This window comes from Patella vulgata, chromosome 8 (assembly GCF_932274485.2).
Source record: "Patella vulgata chromosome 8, xgPatVulg1.2, whole genome shotgun sequence".
Lineage (NCBI taxonomy): Eukaryota > Metazoa > Mollusca > Gastropoda > Patellidae > Patella > Patella vulgata.
In genome coordinates, this window is record NC_065886.2 from 33,815,306 (window position 1) to 33,835,398 (window position 20,093).

Genomic DNA, 20,093 nt, shown 5'->3' on the forward strand with positions numbered 1-20,093 from the left:
GAGCTCATTTTCATGGAGATCCCTGGTTCTATCCCGGTGTTGGGATGGATCGTTGAAATTTCAATTCAACATAATATCTTTGTAAATATTTAAAGGAATCAAAACCATTTTTGGACTAATTTTCCTATCAGAGACCATCCTCGGTATACCCAGTGGTCTCATTCCGTTCTACTCTACTATACCCTGGGTTCATTCATGGGGTATTCACATATTCATATTATCTGCCTTGATCGTAGCTTAATTCTACGAACCAATCAAAAAACAGTTTACAAACCGGTCTTAGCCTCATTGTTTACGTTCACAACAATATGGTGGCTTGTTTGCTTGATAATGAGAAGGTTTGCAAGAAATTTAATATGAATATATGTCTCCCCCATAGATGAACCCAGGGGTTAGTGGAGTGGAATGGAATGAGACACTGTGGATACAGAAAGACACATCTCTCACAATATTGTAGTTTACAAGAGTTTCGTATTGCTTAGAACGATGCATCAAAACTTTAAACGCAAACAAAGATTTGGCCTTAGAGGTCTTTAGCCCTAAGCCTAACCTAACCATTTAACACATATTTGATTTGTCATTACCATTTAACATCTATTTAACCTTCTAGTATCATTTAACATCTATTTAACATTTATTTAACCTACAGTACTAGCATCATTTAACACATATTTAACCTACTAGTATCATTTAACATCTATTTAACATACTAGCACCATTTAACATCTATTTAACATGCTAGCACCATTTAACATCTATTTAACCTACTAGCACCATTTAACATCTATTTAACCGACTAGCACCATTTAACATACCTTTAACCTAGTAGCACCATTTAACACCTAATATAACCTCTGTGACCTTAACCTCTACAGATTGAAACATCTGCCCACCAACACAGACACCTCCCTATAGCAAATTAGGATATTGTTTAAAGATACGTTGTCCCGAAAGTATTTATCGGGTGGTTATTTCCAATAAAAGCATGGCAATTTTGGTTTATATGGAAAGTATAGACACCCAGTCTTACTAGAAAAATACTAGATTACCCAAAAACACCCATAGGGCACGCTGTGGTAAAAAATGTCTGGGTATCACTAACTGGTAACAAATTGTGAATTAACACAATTATATGGAATACAAGCAAAGGATGTGAACTAACATCAGGTTTTGTTATCCTTTTGATTTATATATCATTTTTAAATATTTTTTAATAAAATTAATTGTAGGCCTACAATTCATAGCATGTACTGTAAACTATGGAGTGACAGGATTTTAGAGTGGGACAAATTTGGAACACAATTAATAGTCACACAATTTTGTGAGTTGTTAATATTCAATTAAACATATTAATATGGTCTGACAAGGAAAACTGTTGAGTCATTCGAATAAAACAAGTTCCTCTGTAGGCGTATACATTAGTTTGCACGTAAAAGAACCCTAATGACAGTTGGAATTCAAAATAAATGTAGGCTGTAGTCCACTCATGAAGCCCCTCAAGATGAAAGTATGTTTCAAACACAATTGAGCAGACCTGATGAGGATGATGATGGATGTTTAGGACTACAGTACATGTAGAAGGGCTTATGACAGTGTCAAAAATATTATACACCTTGGGCTTTGATGTTTCTAGTTTTAATTAAAGTTAGATTGTTTCATGTTATTGAAAATGTAACATCATATGGTGTATAGCATTTCTACCGTTTCCATGGTAATTTATATACATATATGTAAGTAAGATGAATCAAAGTATGATATTGTATATTCTGTAAATGCTTGGATTTATTATTCATTAAACCATGAGGCCACACCAAATGGATTTTCTGTCACACTTCTTATTTCTTCTGGAAAAAGACTAATTTAAAATCTAAAAGTATGTTTGCACTGAACAAAGCTTTTAGTTTTAGATTTTAGATTTTAAGGATCACATCTTTTATGTGATTCAAGTGACTAATTATTTCATCAAGACTTTGAAAAACAGAAAATCGCATTGTTGTGACCTAACGCCAACATCTCTATTCATGGTTTAATATACACAGATTTGACGCAACTACAGATGAACAAAATTGTTTTCATAGAACAAACTTTTCTCTTTCATCAGGGATGGGTTATATTTGATGGATGATCAATGTGACTGAACATATTTTTTGTTTTTTATTATTTTTATCAACATTAAACTATCGTTAGTTAATATTTGATAGATGATCAATGTGACTGAACATTTTTTTTTTATCTACCATAAACTATCATCAGTTAATGTTTGTTAGATAATCATTGTGGATATTCCTAGCAATTTTTGAACTCGTAAAGGTTAGCAAAGTTCGGATTAATATAGGTAATCATATGATTGTGTGCTGAATCCTGATTCTGATGGAGTTTGTGTATTTTCTCCCTCTGTATCTCAGCTATAATAGTGTCAACCCAGCTGTAATTGAGTGTCTCATTCAACCCGGCTGTAATTGGGTGTCTCATTCAACCCAGTTATAATTGGGTGCCTCAGTCAACTCAGCTGTAATTGGGTGCCTCAGTCTACCCAGGTGTAATTGGGTGTCTCAGTCAACCCGGTTGTAATTAAGTGCCTCAGTCAATTGCACCTAGCTGTAATTGGGTGCCTCAGTCATTCTAGCTGTAATTGGGTGCCTCAGTCAACCTAGCTGTAATTGGGTGCCACAGTCAACCTAGGTGTAATTGGGTGCCACAGTCAACTCAGCTGTAATTGGGTGTCTGTACAGTATAGTTCAAGTAAAGTTATTGTGAAATGGTAATTAATTATTTTGCTCTGTGATCTTATGATTGAATCCCAAACCTCTTTCTAACTTGCATTAACCCCCATTTCTCTATTACGTATTTGTAACCTAAAATGTATGTGTACTGGTTTTAACATTGTTCACTGTTTCTTAAATATTTGGTATCATATCCCATATAGTGTGCTATAAGAGAAGTTTTGTCCGGAGAGTGACTTACTAGTATATCTAGTATTTTGGGGGTTGGACAATTGAATGGTTTAACAGGTCTACTTTAGATGATAAGGTCTGTTATTGAGTTGATTTGCGATGCTTCAATCCCCACTTTATGCCACAAGGAATAGGATAACCAGCCTAACCACTGCTACAGACCCCTATGTGGAAGTGGATTATTGAAATAAAATTGAATCACATGGTACCCCCCCCCCCCTCTCTCTCTCTTTCTCTCCATTAGTAATTAAGTGGTCAGATAATCCCTGCTTAACACAGATTTCCATCAGCTGTATGTTATTCTAATATACATTATTCTATAGTAAAAGCTTTTAACAAAATATTATATAAACCTAAGTTGCCAAGCAACGAAGCATATCCCCACAGCAGCTAAGTTGTCCAAGCAATCCACAAAAAGTTTTCCTATTGTGAACATTTTTCTGAATGAAACATTAAGCAGGGTTGGTAATGTAAACAGGCTATGGAATCTTTCCAAGTTTGACTTTTGGACAGGAATTTTTGTGACCAAATCAGGATAAATGTTATCTTGTTAAGAATATAGATATGAAGTGTGCACAAAAGATCCCTCGGCAGTTCAAAATTTATACATATGTATAAAAATATCTACATGTTAACCTGGATATAGCCTATGGCCTCTTTTTCTTTATCTAAATCTTGCACCGCAGATGACATTATCATTTCTGTTTAGTAGTTATATAAAATAGTAAATGATCATAGTGTTAGTGTATATGACTTGTTAATGATGGCTTGTTGATAACACTTTTATAATCCTCTGTAATATAACTGATCAATCAGTCGGGTAAAACCGTTATAATCTATATGTTATACCTGCCTATAATTCTTGTTGTTTAAAGTCGGGGTGTGTTATTTGCATTTTTCGCTAAAATATCAAATTTTGCACAGTTTAATCCTTGCTTAGAATCAACCACTTCCAATAGATCAACAGAGTTAATTTAGTAAATGTTGCTATTTTAGACTCAAGTTTTGGTTTGCTGATGTTTCAAGATAAGTTATATTTCATCATTAAACAACAATATTTAAAATATTGTATTGATAAGATGTTAAACTTCATCCATTCCTTTCCTCTCAAACACTATACCTACTTTTAAGTCGTTCATTTTGCTTATCTGAAATTTCCTCTGGTTTAATTATTTTTGTTTCCATGGAAACAAATTTGACTTAGTTTTTAGTATGCAATTTTTATTCAGGAGCAAATCTCATAAACTGTTCTAGATATCTTCATGACACTTTGTACACATATATATCAACCTTTTATATTAGTACTTGTGTTATTTGCTAATAAGAAATTTCTTGGGTTTAAGGCAACAATTAAAGTGTGACTGAGTGGTCCTTCAGATATTACAATAGTCTGGAATGGTTCTTTAAGTTTTTAATACTGGAAACTTATAATAATTATTATCTAAATACGCTTACGTAACTGCGGATAACCGACTGGTATATTATGCTGCTAAGTCGGATAGACCTGAAAGACCGTCGTATATCAGGGGGGTTGGATGGCTGAATGGTTAGCGTGAGCGCGCTGTATCATAAAGTCTGTCATTGAGTCGACTGGCGTGGTTTCGAATCCCCGGTTGTACGTGACAAGGAGTAGGGTCGCCTGTCCAACCTCGTGGGTTTTCTCCGGGTCCTCAGGTTTCCTCCCACTGCTAAAGACCCCAACGCGCACGCAAAATTATTGAAATAAAATTAAAAGCCATATGATAGTCCCGAAATGACCTAGTTTGTGTCGAGTGGACGTTAAACCCCATTTCTCTCTCTCCCCCGTCGTATATCAAGAACAATTTATATGGAATTACTGCTAATCACTTGGTGATATCAAGTGTTGACATAAACAAGGATTGATGTAATAATGTACAATTTCAGAAATAAAACACTGGTAGATAAAACGATTAATAGATTAATCATACGATTGATATGTTCACGAGACAGGCCACATTGGCAGTTACTTTCTATCTATAAAATTTTTATAAACAATAAGGGATTAGGATAAATTAACATGCCATTAACATTACATAACATTTAATCCTTGGCTAGTCATCTTTTAATAGCACACACACAACTGTCCGGACAGTTTAAATGAATTCAGTTTGAATCCTTTCACTTTTTATCCGCCCACATTTTCATGTGGACGTATTATGCCGTCGCCCCTGTCCGGACGTCCACAATTTGTTTGTGGACACTCTACAGGTCACAATTCTTATCCGATTTTGAGGAAACTTGAAATATAGGTTTATCTCCAAAAGATCTCGGTTCCTTTCGATATTGGCATGTATCGGATCAAAACTTCGTGGATTATGGCCCCTGTTTGTACAAAAAATCACGTTTTTAGCTTGTGGACCCTATAGAGGTCATAATTTTTATCCGTTTTAAAAAAACGTATTATTATGTCACCGTTAAACCCTAAGGATGGCCGAGTTCGAATTTCGTGAAAATCGGCCCAAAATTGACAGACAAAACGGCCACCGTTCGTTCTCAAATAGCGTAAAAATATGGTATATCAAGGTTGTGGACCCTAAAGAGGTCACAATTTTTATCCGATTTTGTTGAAACTTGAAATGTAAGTTTATAACCCAAAGATCTTGGTTCCTTTCGATATTCGCGCATATCGGACCGTAACTTCCTGAATTATGGCCCCTGATTGTACGAAAAATCGCGTTTTTAGCTTGTAGACCCTATAGAGGTCATAATTTTTATCCGATTTAAAAAAACGTATTATTATATCAAAGTTACACCCTAAGGACGGCTGAGTTCGAATTTCGTGAAAATCGGCCCACAATTGACAGACAAAATGGCCGTCGTTCGTTCTCAAGTAGCGTAAAAATATGGTATATCAATGTTGTGGACACAATAGAGGTCACAATTTTTATCCGATTTTGTTGAAACTTGAAATCTAAGTTGATAATCCAAAGATCTCGGTTCCTTTCGATATTCGCGCATATCGGACCGTAACTTCCTGAATTATGGCCCCTGATTGTACCAAAAATCGCGTTTTTAGCTTGTGGACCCTATAGAGGTCATAATTTTTATCCGATTTAAAAAAACGTATTATTATATCACCGTTACACCGTAAGGATGGCTGAGTTCGAATTTCGTGAAAATCGGTCCAAAATTGACAGACAAAATGGCCGCCGTTCGTTCTCAAATAGCGTAAAAGTACGGTATATCAAGGTTGTGGTCACAATTTTTATCCGATTTTGTTGAAACTTGAAATGTAAGTTTATAACCCAAAGATCTTGGTTCCTTTCGATATTCGCGCATATCGGACCGTAACTTCCTGAATTATGGCCCCTGATTGTACGAAAAATCGCGTTTTTAGCTTGTAGACCCTATAGAGGTCATAATTTTTATCCGATTTAAAAAAACGTTTTATTATATCACCGTTACACCCTAAGGACGACTGAGTTCGAATTTCGTGAAACTCGGCCCAAAATTGACAGACAAAATTGGCTGCCGTTCTTTCTCAAATAGGGTAAAGTATATCAAGGTTGTGGACCCTATAGAGGTCACAATTTTTATCCGATTTTGTTGAAACTTGAAATGTAAGTTTATAACCCAAAGATCTCGGTTCCTTTCGATATTCACGCATATCGAATTGTTATTTCCTGAATTATGGTCCTTGATTGTAGGAAAAATCACTTTCTTGTTAGCTTGTTCTCTATCCATCTCTCGAAAATGTGGGCGTATCCAGCCTGGCAGCCGCTGGTAAAATTAATAATGTATTATATCTGAAATATTCAAGATTTTAATTATAAGATATAACCACTGTAACTTGTACGGTTATAAGACTACATGTACTGAATCAAAAACTGCTCTTATATCTAATTCCAACTACCAATGGGTCTTTTACGTGCACGCTGATGTGTACACGAGAACTCGGTTTTTAGTCCCATGCAAATGACTAAACGTCCTACACCAATGACAAGGGGGAACGTCTTACTTACTGACCCACCGTGGATACCAGGTATGTAAAACCACTGAAAAATAAATCTGAGATGACCTTGACATTTAATCAGCTGAGTGGGCAGATACTGAAATCTACCAGAAAATATATATTTTTGCATACATATGAATAATTTTTTTTTTTTTCTCTTTTTTCAGTTTTCTGGTTTGGTTGAGTTTGTGATGTCATAAGAGTTATGTTCGCCTGTGAGAATAACTCTTTATGCCACAAACTAACAGTTTGCCCAGCAAGATGGTCGGCAACAGTGGGGGCGTTAAACGTGCTTCACGTACTACCAACCGAGCTGTAACAATACCATTAGATACTATGAAACATGCCAACTGCATTGATCCTAAAGAGAGGCTTTTCTTAGACGCTGCTGAAAAGGGAGATAAACACACGATGATGCGATTACTTCAGGGCAGTAATCCCGTAAATGTAAACTGTACTAACATGCTGGGTAGGTCAGCCATTCAAATCGCCGTCGACAACGAAAATACCGAAATTGTTGAGTTATTATTAAAGGAGGATGGTGTGCGTATCGGTGATGCATTGCTGTACGCAATTCGCGAAGGTGTTTATAGGATTGTTGAAATGATTATCGAACATCCCACAATTCAACGGGATATGTTAGGCACGGAGTGGTCGAAAACACGACACATGGACGAAGAAAGTTTTGATTACTCTCCAGATATTTCACCTGTTATTTTAGCGGCACATTGTAATCAGTTTGAAATTTTACAGCTTTTGTTGTTGCACGGGGCCACGATTGATAGGCCACATCAGTTATCCTGCTCGTGTAAACGGTGCCAGGCACAGGTGCATGCCGACAGTTTACGGCACTCCTTGCTGAGAATCAACACATATCGTGCTTTAGCCAGTCCGGCTTGGATCTCACTGACAAGTCCAGATCCAGTTTTAGCGGCTTTCAAATTATCATGGGAATTAGAAAAATTAGCACTACGAGAGAACGAATTTAAAGACTCCTACCTCCAGTTGGGGCATCAGGTGAAGAAGTATGCGTGTGATTTGTTGGGTCAGTGTCGAAGTAGCGAGGAAGTTATCGCTGTTTTAAATAAAACAAACGATTCTGACGCAGAAGATGAAGAAGAACAAGATGGAGACAAGTTAACATTATCAAGATTAAAACTGGCTTTAAAATATGAACAAAAACAGGTAAATTCAAATTGTGTTTCTGTAATTGGAATTGTTTGCCCCTAAAACAAAAAAAAATCTGTTGAAACATTAAAGTAGCTAAATCTTTATTCTCTTGCACCTAGAAATAGAAACAAATGGGTCGCAGCGCATATATTAATGTAATATGAATGTATATAAACTGATTTATATTGATTCATTGAATGACAGTCTTTGGCGTCTGGTTATTCCAAACTACACCGGTAGTATTCTCTTGTGGGATATGTTTAGCCTCGTTCATCGAGTCACTTCATCACAGATGGCGCTCGAAGGCATTCAGGCACACGATTCGCGTGCCAATTTTAAAATGTTCATTTTGTCTTAAATATTGGACATCAAAGCCCATCTTTTTGCGGTAAGATAACAACATCAATGTTGATTAAAACTGACCAATAAGCTGTGTTTGCAATGTCGAAGACTATGAATGATCTTGAGTTAGAGACTTGCCTCCTTTAACTTCAATTAAATCAAACATAAAGACTTATCTTTACAAATAAATGAAATGGGGTTTAGCGTCCTACTTTTCTACACCCACTGGGCTAATGAAGTTAGGCATACACGTTGAGGGAAATTTTGTCGGGACAATGGTTTTACAGCCTTCTCTTATTTTTAATTCCATATTTCAAGGGTTATTTTACACCACGTATTTACAGGACCTTGCTTTTCTCCCATCCAAAGGACTAGACACTGTTGTTCTTTGCCATGCCCTCCATCATGCACCTCTGACAACCTAGGAGACCCTGTTGTTGAGCCAGCATCTTACTCACTGATCCACAGCAGCTCCCTGTTATCGTTAATAAGGACATTATTGTTAGTTCTGACACGATTTATCATCGAATCATTGTACCGGGTTCACCTTCTTACGAATTGTGAGACACTGAATCTATGAATCGCGATTCTTTTTTATGTTTTTTTTTTTTTTTTTGTTACTTCAGTAAATAACCTATCGGTCTTAATTATCCACATCATGCAATATCCATCGATACACAAACACTCTTAAATTGTTTTGGTCCTTATTTGCATCCACATCAACAAAGTGATATAAAACAGTTTTATTTTTTTAACATCGACAAGACTAAAAATATCAATTACTCATTTATCCTGTTGTTTTCTTGGTAAATATTGACCTGGTCTTAAATTGTGATAGGATATTGTACCTGAATCACAGTGATACATATAATGTGTGTTTTGTGTGTGCTTGGTGCACAGTCAGTGCTTCGATGTGTATTTTAGAGCATTATAAAATTCTTAATTATTATTATAAAAATGATATTGTTTGCATTTGTGAGTCAATGTCGTTTGCTGAGTAAGGCACTTCCTCACTAACCCTGAGATCTTAGGTTCCGTGGTCAAGAATAAAAGGCCTGGCAAGTAACAGAATCTAGTCAATCGGATGATTATGAATTAAAAATTCCTGTACATTGGCATGCAAGTAAAAGAATTCTTGAAATTCCCATGAAAGTAGTCTGGTGGGTGCAGACTGCAAGTAGAACATTAAATCTAATTTCATTTATTATCTATTCTATATGTTATTGTTGTTTAGTTCCTGGAACCTAGTTAATATGGCAACTTGACTTGTGTTATTACTGGAGGCTACAGATGGAAGCCAATTACTGATTGCACGGCCTGCTTACAAGGTCATTGATTGATGTGACAGTGACATTGTTGTGTTAAGATTTGAGGAGCTCTTCTATTTAATGTTAAGATTTGAGGAGCTCTTCTATTTAATGTATCTGATAGAATCTCCTGCTTCCCCCATAGACGTCATAGGCATACAGGCCGGGGGTGAGGGGGTGAGGAGGGCAGCTCTCCCCGAACTTTTGAGCAATCTGCCTTTTTCGGGCGTTTGGGTAAAGTAAAACAAAAATTATTATTTCATCTAGTTGGCAAAATAAAGTGCCTGAAACACAAATTTTAATTTTCTTTTAGTTGAATACCATGAATTTGTAATGAATTGACTATGGATTAAAACATTTTGTCTGGAGCCACTCTACTTTGTGCAACATTTTTCGAGCATCAATAAATATTTGTGAATGCAAATGCAACAGTCTGATTGGATGACTGTAATTCAGGTCACCAAAGAGAGGGATTTTGGTTGAAAAACGTTTAGACAACTTTGAAGTTGCTTAACTCACGGGTCAGAATAGCAGAAAAATGCATTTGCTGCAGTTAAATTGTCAAAATTTTCTCCGGCGTCAGCCACCTAAGTTAGGCAATATTAGATCACTTTGAAGTTGCTGTATTCATGGGCTGGAATAGCGTATTTTCTTGGATTAAGGTTCTGCCCCCCCAAACATTCATCAAGTCTGAAGGGCTATCCCTTCCTCCCCTTTTCCCTTCACACATCTCTCTTCCACACCTCATTTCTCTGTTGCCCACCTGGTTTCTCTGTCACACCTATCTCTCTCTCTCCTATCTCCTCCTCCTCTTTCACACACACTCTCTCTCTCTCTCTTTCCCTCTTGCTCCCCCACCTCTCCCACACATCTCTCTCTCTCTCTCTCTCTCTCTCCCTCCCACACCCATTTTCTCTCACACCCATCTCTCTCCCCCACCAATTTTTTCCCTCCCACCTATCTCTCCCCAGCCTAGTGTCTCTCTCACACATCTTTAACAAATATTCTAGTGAATTGATAAAGTACATCGTATGATAATTATTTCTCTATGTGTGTCATTTTATTGCTAATAGAATATTAATGGCAAAGTCATAGCATACATTGTACTTAGATATCTATTTGTCCTTATATACTATTCTCTTTGTAGAATAAAACAAATGTGACTTGCCTCTTTAATATTTTATATTAAAGCCTACATGTTTCATTTACATTATTCAAAAAACTAAATAAATTTCACAGCTTATAGCCGATGTCTAGACAACTCAAATTGTTAATTTAAAGGAGCTAAATCGCTAATATTTGGGACCTAGAAATTGACCCAAATGGGTCGAAATGCATATAATAAAGTGATATGAATGTATATAAGCTGAATTACATTTAATTGTTTCCGTTTTTACTCAGTTATGTTCGCCGAAATATGTCAGAAGTCTCAATTGACTGGCAATCTCTAGCATCTGGTTATTCCAGCCTACACCAATAGTAGTTATTGCACTTGCTCTCCAAATAAGAATACGAAGTTACTGTTTGACATGACTTGTGGATATTTTTCTGGCCTCGTTCTTTGAGTCCTTGTTACAAATGGCACTGAAACGCATTATGGTACACGATTCATGTACCAATGGTAAAATGTTTATTTTGTCTTAAATATTGGACATCGGATGACTATCTTTTCCCGGTAAGATCACAACATCAATGTTGATTTAAATTGACAAATAATTCGTGTATTCAATGTCGAAGACTTTGGATGATATTGAGTTATATAGAGACTTAGCTACTTTAACATTAATTTATTCAAGAAAAAAATAACAAAATATTGGAGGTAGATAATCTCTCAGCTTGGATTAAATCGGATGAAAAAGAGGCCCATCAAAAGATTATCTGAAAGATTAGAGGTGATGCTGACTGTTTTGATCATATTGTTATCACCCCTGTTTGCCTATGCCTATATGTCTGTTGGTAGTCTGTGTCGCTTACTGTAGTACTCTAGACTTCTACAGTCTAGAAGCCACATTAATCTTGTTTAGTGTTATGCCCCTTTGTCTTTCGAAAAAATAGTAGGTTGCGATTATTAACGTATTTATATGGAAGAGAAGAATGTCCATAGTTATGCCCCTTTGTTATGAAAACTTGTTAGCACCTTAATGACTTACTATGATCCGATCATTCTGATATGTTTATATATTTTCAGTGATTTTAAATGATAAAGCCCATTTGGTTCTATTTCATTTATATACTTTGTTCAATTTAAGTTTGTAGCTCACCCTCACTGCCAGCAACTACTAACATCGATATGGTATGAAGGATTACCGGGATGGAGAAAACGAAATGGTTTTACCAAATTCTTAATCTGCACAGGCCTCATCCTCTTACTGCCCTTCATGTCTGTTTATTACTGGATATTCCCACGTAGTAAAATAGGTCAGTTGTTACGCAGTCCGTTCATGAAGTTCCTGTATCACAGTGCATCATTTGGCGTATTTCTGTTTCTGTTGGTGTGTGCTTCAACGGACATCAGCAACGCCCCCCGACGTGAGATGTTCCGCGGACCTGCTCCATCAGAATTAGAATGGTTAATTGTATTGTGGGTAACTGGTGAGTATCATGTCATTAATCTTAAATCAAGTATTTTGTGACCTAACATGGAACCATGGTTTTGGGGTCATGGCTGTTTGGTGCTTAGGTCACTGATTCCCCAAATCCACTACTAGATCTAGTGGGAAGTTGGGGTGGGGCATAGTGGAAGCAAAATTATTGAAATATAATTAAACCATACATTAGTCCCGAAATGACCTAGTTTGTGTCGAGTGGATGTTAAACCCCATTTTTCTCTCTCTCTGTCTTTTTATTTGTGTGTAGTGCGATCCTCCTTCACTTACTATCATACATTTTGTATTTATTTTTCAGGGTTTATTTGGGGTGAGTGTAAACAGTTGTGGGAAGAAGGTTTACGGGCTTATATCAGACAATGGTGGAACTGGTTAGATTTCATCATGTTGTCGTTATATCTAGCGACCTTCTCCCTACGATTCGTTGCTTATCTACAAATAGAATCTGGCCTTTATGGACCCCGTGAAATGGCAAGAAAGGACTGGCCCACTAACGACCCTACGTTGATCTCAGAAGGATTATTTGCCGTAGCAAATATATTTAGTTTCGCCCGTATTATATTTTTGTTTCAAGCTAATCAGCATTTAGGACCGTTGCAGATTTCTCTCGGCTGTATGTTGATAGACATTGTTAAGTTTTTGTTTATATTTTTTCTGGTGTTGACATCATTCGCGTGTGGATTAAACCAGTTGTATTATTATTATAAACCGACACAGACGGATGAGAATGATTCTTTCTTTACGTAAGTTTTTCTTTATCTTTTTTTTCCCCAGTCGGTTCTCTTTTTATACACCCACATTGAAATCGTCGGCCCATACGTCCGGTGTCCAGAATTGCTTAAGTTAATAATTTATACACAGTGTTCCAAAAATTACTGACAGAGTTATGGCTCTTGTTTGAGTTTCAAGACTTCCCAGGTGTCTCAATGAGCATGACACTGGCTCACAAACAACAAGATCCTGGATTGGACGGGAAAGTTCCTCAAAATTTTTCAGTCCTTTTTCCCCTTTTGAGATGTGCAGGACCAAGAGCATAGCAAGACCAAGCATCTAGTCTTTTGGATGGTACTGAAAATTTTTAGGACACAATAGTTCTGGTTCTGACTGAGGTAACGATATTGGGTGCATGTTAAAGATTCCTGCACAGTTGGAATTCCATACAAGAGTAAGACGTAGTGCCTTTGTCTGGACAAAATTTCGGCTCACAGAACGCTGTATGGCATATGCCCATCTTCATTAATCCATTTGTTGCAGAAAAGTAGGATCTTAATCCCATATCATTTCATATTCAATTTCATCCTATTTTTTTCAGGTTAGGTGCTAGTTACATGACTTTATTTTGGTCCATGTTTAGTTTGACTCCGCCCAAAGAAATAGAAATTAAAGATGGTCATAATTTTACGATGATGATAGGAGAGTTTATGTTCATGGCTTATCACGGAATGGCGATTATTGTTCTGTTAAACATGTTAATAGCCATGATGTCCAGTTCCTTTCAAGATATAGAGGTAAAATTTGATAAGCATACTTCTCGTAGTGTTTCATTTGATTAGACCTATAATCCCATGCAAACATTGCTAGAGTGAATAATTATTCCTGTCCCAAGTTATGACTGGTTATCAATCAGGATTAACCAGATCTCTAAATGTGTTAATGGAAAAGTGTATAATGACAATTGTGGCTACATTATGTCACAACCCAGGGGTCTTTAAAAGTGGGAGAAAACTGAAGGTCCCGGAGAAAACCCATGAGGTTGATAGGCAACCCTCACGCACAAGTGGGAAATTGAAACCACACCTTATGATCCGACGTGCACACGTTATCCATTCGTCCCCCAAGTTGTCGGATACTGAAGTATTAAAAATTAGATTATGTAACAAGATTTGTGTTTTGTTTTGTTTATTTTGTATACAAGGCACGCAGTCTTCTTGTTAGTCTCAAAAGTATTGAGTTCATGTTTTTTTCTGTGATTATGTTTGACTTGCAGAATCATTGCGATATGGAGTGGAAGTTTTCCCGTTCAAAACTGTGGATTGGTTATTTTGACGAGGGTTCAACCCTGCCGCCACCTTTCAATCTGTTTATCAGTCCCAAGTCTATCTACTATCTTTACTGTCGCTTTAAGCGATGTTTTTGTAGCTGTTTTTATCGGAATCAGACTAGCGGCGGACCCAACCGTAAAACATCTGAGGGAACTATTCGGGTAAGTCGTTTTCTATTTATTTTATTGGTTATAACCTTGAACGAGTTAAACATCTTTGATTTAGAATTTAGACCAAAATAAAGTGTTGAATTGTGTTGAACGGATGTGTTATTTCTATTAGCAGCGGTGGGAGCTTGAGTCGGACTTAAGTCATATCAATGACCCGACTTGCGACTCAACTTGAAATATTTATTGTGATTTGACTCAAACACGGCAGTTGTGATGACTTGCGGCGAGGATGCCTTACTCTAACTTACCTTATTCACCATGAATTTCTGACTCATTTGATGAACTGGTGACTCCATACTGCCCGCAGTGTTTCGTTTTTTTTAGAGCTAATCCCACTAAACACTGCTTTAATGGAAGCTAATTTCTGTTCCAAATTATGACTGGTCAATAGTCTGATTAACAACCAATAGCTAACTGCGTAACAATGTCATTACGCTTTAAACAGAGCTCCCAATTGGACCAAATATGTTTACATAACGTTACGTCATGGCTCATGATTTTATTATGCCCAATTAACCAGTGCATAGCCGAATATTGCAGAAAAACTAATTGCGTGACAAATGAGGCTATCAACATGGACACAATGTAAACAAAATTGTATGGAGACGAACAAGACTTTGACCGTTTTTAATACCTTAAATCACTGTCCAAAATTTTAGGGAAGACCCCAGATTAAACGAAGGGCTGTCATGTTGCTGCACTTGGGATAGATTTGATTGAATGGGAAGAATAGACACACTCGCTCAAAAGCTCAGGTATTAGAAGCCAATCCAGCAAAGGCCAGAGAGGGATTTCTGGGGCCATTGCTTCAGGAATATGACAGGACTCAGGCTTTGTAAAGATTAAGGACACGGCTGAAGTCGGTGACTTTCAACTCGACTCAAACTCGAGGTGCAGCGACTCGAACATGAGGTCCCACGACTTGTTCCCACCTCTATCCATTAATGATGGATTAACGGTGTCGGATTTAGGCCCCTCCCAAACACCCAATCTCACGAAGAGAGGAAGATGGGAGTATGTTTTAAATACAGTTGAGCAAAGCCGAGGATGATGGCAAATGTTTTAGACTACTGTATGTGTAAGAAAGGCTTATGACATGAAATGAATGAAATGAAATGGAGTTTCAAATCCTACTGTTTTGCTCCTATTGGGCTAATGAAGACGTGGATACGCCATGCAGTGTGCAATTTGGGAAATTTTGCCCAGAAAGCAGTGCTCTGGCCTACTCTTATTTTGAATTCTAACTGTCATGGGTTCTTTTACTTGCCCACCAATGTGTACACGGAACCTCGTTTTTTCGTCCCATGTGAACAAGTATACACTGTCCCTTGCTAAGTGGGAACTGCGCTGGAAAATCGTTAAGTAACTTTCTCGGCCGACGCAGGGATTGAACACGGGACCTCCAGGTTATCGAGCCAACTCCCTACCCACTGAGCCATTGTGGCTCCCAAGGGTTATGACAGTGTTAAAAATATTATATATCTTCACATAAGGCCCTTGGCTTCAGTTTGAGAAGTGTAGAGGTAAATCCTAGATCGTGAGGCCGTAAATTTTAGCCTGCCGAGCCTATAGGTATTTTGGGTGTAGGCCCACTTTGGCCCACAAGATGGGTTATAATTATCTTAACAATGTTGTTATCTATAAACACTCAATTTTCTATGGAGACATTTTATCATTCCATAAAAAGAAATCAACACATAAAATTAAATGAAAACAAAATTTTTATTTTTGTTCTGAATCAAAGAGGTCTAGCCATTTTAATTTAAGACCAAACCAATTTAATTTTCTGTTCTCTAGGAAAACTTGTTAAAATGTTTGCTCAGGAGAAAGACTACTTTAAACACCAAAAGTACTTTCGGTTCCAAATTTTAAGTTTTAAAATTTTAAACAAAACATCTTTCATGTGATGCAAGTGGCTATTTATTTATCAAGCCCTCGGAGAACTGGTAATTAAATTAGTTTGGCCTATAGAAAGAATTTTATAAGTGCTGCTTACAGTTTTTATTTTATTAGTGTATTTGATTTTGTTGTGCATTGAAACATAATTTACCATACCCAAACCCCATTAAATATTCCCTTAAATCAAAATACATTCATAGCAATATGTAGCTATAGGTTCCACATTCATTTACATTTAGGCTGCATCTTCTATTCTATTTTTTCCGGCATGGTTTCCCTTGTCAGTACTGCAGGACACAGAGGACCAGACAAGAACACAACTGTCTAAGTCATTCGGATGGGACAAAAACAAGGTCATGTGTATACAAACCTATAAGAACTGTTGACAGTAGAAATTCAATATAAGAGTAAGCCCTCATAGCACACTGCAATAGTATACGCCCGTCTTCATTAGCCCAGAAAAGTATGACGTTAAACCCCATTTCATTTCATTTCTTTATCTATTTAGGAGGTAGGATGGCTCTATATTTTTAGCTTCATAACAAACTGTTTTACTGCGGTAATATAAATGTTTGTCTTTTAGCTCAGTACAAGATGACTGAGCTTTAAGTTCATGTTCAATATAGATCTGCGTGTGACGTTACAACTATCATTTAATCTGGCGTATTTAGCATTAATTTTTTTTAATATTCGTTCAATATCAAAACTCTGTTTGAAAATTCATAGAAATCATTTAAAATCACCAAAAATTTGTAGTTGTGTTCAATTTAAATCTGACCTTTTAATTTTGATAATGAGTGTCCAATTTATAAGCGTGTAATTTCCTGATGCTAAATACACAAGATTAAATGATACCCAGGTTACAGTGATACATGCATTAATACAAACTAGTCGGGGCAGAAATGGTGCCTTTTACTCATTTTACGCAGTTTTTATGTAACCATTTTTACTAAATAGAAAATATTTTTTGTTTCTTAATAATTTCAAAAAAAATGTTTTAGAATTTAATTTGCAGAAGCAAAAAGAACTCGCCCCAATAGTATTGGCCAAGCGAATATTTACTGCTGATTATTTATTTTTTTTATTATGTAATGATATGAAGGAAATTGATCGGCAGTAAATATTTGCTTGGCCAATACTATCATTGACAGAGATGACACCAGGGAGAGTTGATTTAACTGATCGAACGGATTCATTCGATGAAATTTTGGACTCAGCTCGGACAGATATTATTTTGCTGAATGAAACAGCTTCATGCGATAGTTTGTTAGATAGAATTAGATAGATTAGATAAAATTAGCAACCTTAGAATTAGAATCATTGTTTTGTTTGTTGTTTTTATTAAATAATATTTTATTCAAAAATTGAAAGGGATTGAGGAACAGGCATAGTGACCTCTCTCCTCTTATAGTCTATGTCTCTGCCAGTGGATGATAAAATACATAATCCTGCTAGCACTCCGACTTATATTTAAAAATTCTGTAATTACATTTTTCACCATTAAAAACTGTGATGCATAGAAAGAAATTAAGGGATTGGGTGGTGTAGCAACGTTGCTGCCAGAGGTAGATTATTATTTACGAGACTGCAGCCACATTTCGACCTGTTAAAAAATCAACAATGTGAAAACAAGTGATGGTGATGGTGATGGCCAGCCGATCTAATTTGAATAAGATGATTGATGGCTATTTTAGTCCCCAAATTGTGAAAAATACTGGTGATAATCTTATCATTTATGTGCTTCAAAAATAACATTTTCTGACCATTCAGTTTTGGACATTTTGGATAAGCACCCCACTGGTGACTGGACCCTTACCCCCACCCTCCTGAACATTAAGCCAGTAACATTCTCCTATTAGTGAATATAAATACAGAATTTTGTAAATAAAGATTGTTGGTTGTGGTTTATGTAGTGGAATCAAGTTGTTTTATGAACCATGTGGTACAGAGATCATATATTTTTTTTCTTAATTTAATTTATTATTCAGTATGCATGTTTAATTTATTAATAAAAAGCTATAGAAACAATGGACTTTTCTAAGTTACAGTTAAAGACAATACAATATTAATTGCTATTTTGTTTTCTTTTTTTATTATTTAGAAGCGGAAACAATGAACTCTTTTAAGTCACGACCAAAGACAAAATTTTCAAGCTATAACTAGCACTATTGAACAGTTTACTGGAACAAGCGCTCTCTCCAAATTCATTATTTATTTAGAAGTCCAGGAAAAATTTTCGGCTAAGTAAACAAAAGCTAATAGATAAATAAGGCAACTTCACTAGATTAGAGAGGCTGGATGTTTTAATACATGCACTTTAAATCATAAGGTCTGTCATTCTATCAAGTAGTGATTCCCTACTTGTAAGTGACAAGGAGTAGGTTCGCCACTCCAACCTCGTGTGTTTTCTCCAGGTCCTCTGGTTTCCACCCACTACTAAAGCGAATTATTGAAACAAAACTTAACCATATGTTGGTCCTGAAATTACCGAGTTTGCGTCGAGTGGACATTAAAACCTATTTCTCTCGTTCTTTAAATTAATTTATATTGAAAAATAACAAAAATATTGACCAAGTTTAAACATTTATTTCGTTGTATAAAATTGTATAGAACTTTCTTTCGTTGTATAAATTTTTTTTTTTTCCCCTAGTCTCGTCGAACTGTGGAACCATCAGATAATTATATATTTAAGGTGAGAATCTGTTCATTGATACATGTCTAATATAAGGTCTTCAAGTCCATATAAGGGCATCACATCTATATAAGGGCATCAAGTCTATATAAGGAATGCTTTAAATCTAGACAGTAGACATTGACTTATTATTGCGCCTAGAGCATGCACTTTGGATAGATTAAGCGCTTCCCTGAAACGTTAATTTTCATTATCGATTAACTATACCTATGTTGTAGTTACACATTGATTTAATGTGTTTTACACAAGGGCCTTGGTTTCCATCCGTACCGTTTTGTCGCTATAGGGTCTAAAAATAATTTTCTTTTGTAGAATTTAAAAACTAAGCATTCTCTTGTTTTGAAGAGTTATAGTTCAGTTTTATTTGGAATGTATAATTTGTCTTCATTTATTCCAAATATTTGATATATCATCTAGCATCTTGGCATATAGCTGTGTCCATTAGTTGTTTCTAGTATCTCTTGTGGTTCAGTATGAATCATTAGTATTAGATGATTGTGATGGGTGTTGTGGTGGGTGGTTGTGTTGGATGTCTCTGGTGGATGCTTGTATTAGGTTACCTGGTGGGTGATTGTATTGTGTGTTCTTGGTGGGTGATTGTATTGGGTGTTCCTGGTGGGTGATGATGTTGGGTGTCTCTGGTGGGTGATTGTGTTGGGCATTCCTGGTGGGTGATTGTTTTTGATATTTTCTCAGTTGGTTGATTGTTTTGGATATCTCTGTTGAGTGATTGTGCTGGATGGTTGTGGGTTGATTGTGTTGGATGATTGTCTTGGGTGCCTGCTGATTGAAATGGGTGCCTAATGAGTGATTGAGCTGAGTGATTGGGCCTGGTATCTGCTGGGTGATTGGATATGATGTCTCAGCATTAATCATTCAAACTGAACCACAAATAGTTAGCAAGATGATCATATAGTTTAGGGGTGGCCAATATTTTA

At 36.4% G+C, this 20,093-nt stretch overlaps 1 protein-coding gene across 1 annotated transcript in view; it reads left to right on the forward strand.

Annotated features, from left to right (window-relative positions):
• LOC126830329 (transient-receptor-potential-like protein) overlaps window positions 1-19,225 on the forward strand; it is a 36,107-nt gene extending 16,882 nt beyond the window's left edge. Inside the window, exons 3-8 of the mRNA XM_050560697.2 lie at window positions 7,095-8,112; window positions 11,996-12,338; window positions 12,651-13,095; window positions 13,665-13,860; window positions 14,340-14,555; window positions 19,114-19,225. Of these exons, the coding sequence (XP_050416654.1) occupies window positions 7,159-8,112; window positions 11,996-12,338; window positions 12,651-13,095; window positions 13,665-13,860; window positions 14,340-14,555; window positions 19,114-19,185 (2,226 nt within the window). The 5' untranslated portion in view covers window positions 7,095-7,158 and the 3' untranslated portion in view covers window positions 19,186-19,225. The remainder of the gene's footprint in view (window positions 1-7,094; window positions 8,113-11,995; window positions 12,339-12,650; window positions 13,096-13,664; window positions 13,861-14,339; window positions 14,556-19,113) is intronic.
• The last annotated feature ends 868 nt before the right edge of the window (window positions 19,226-20,093 follow it).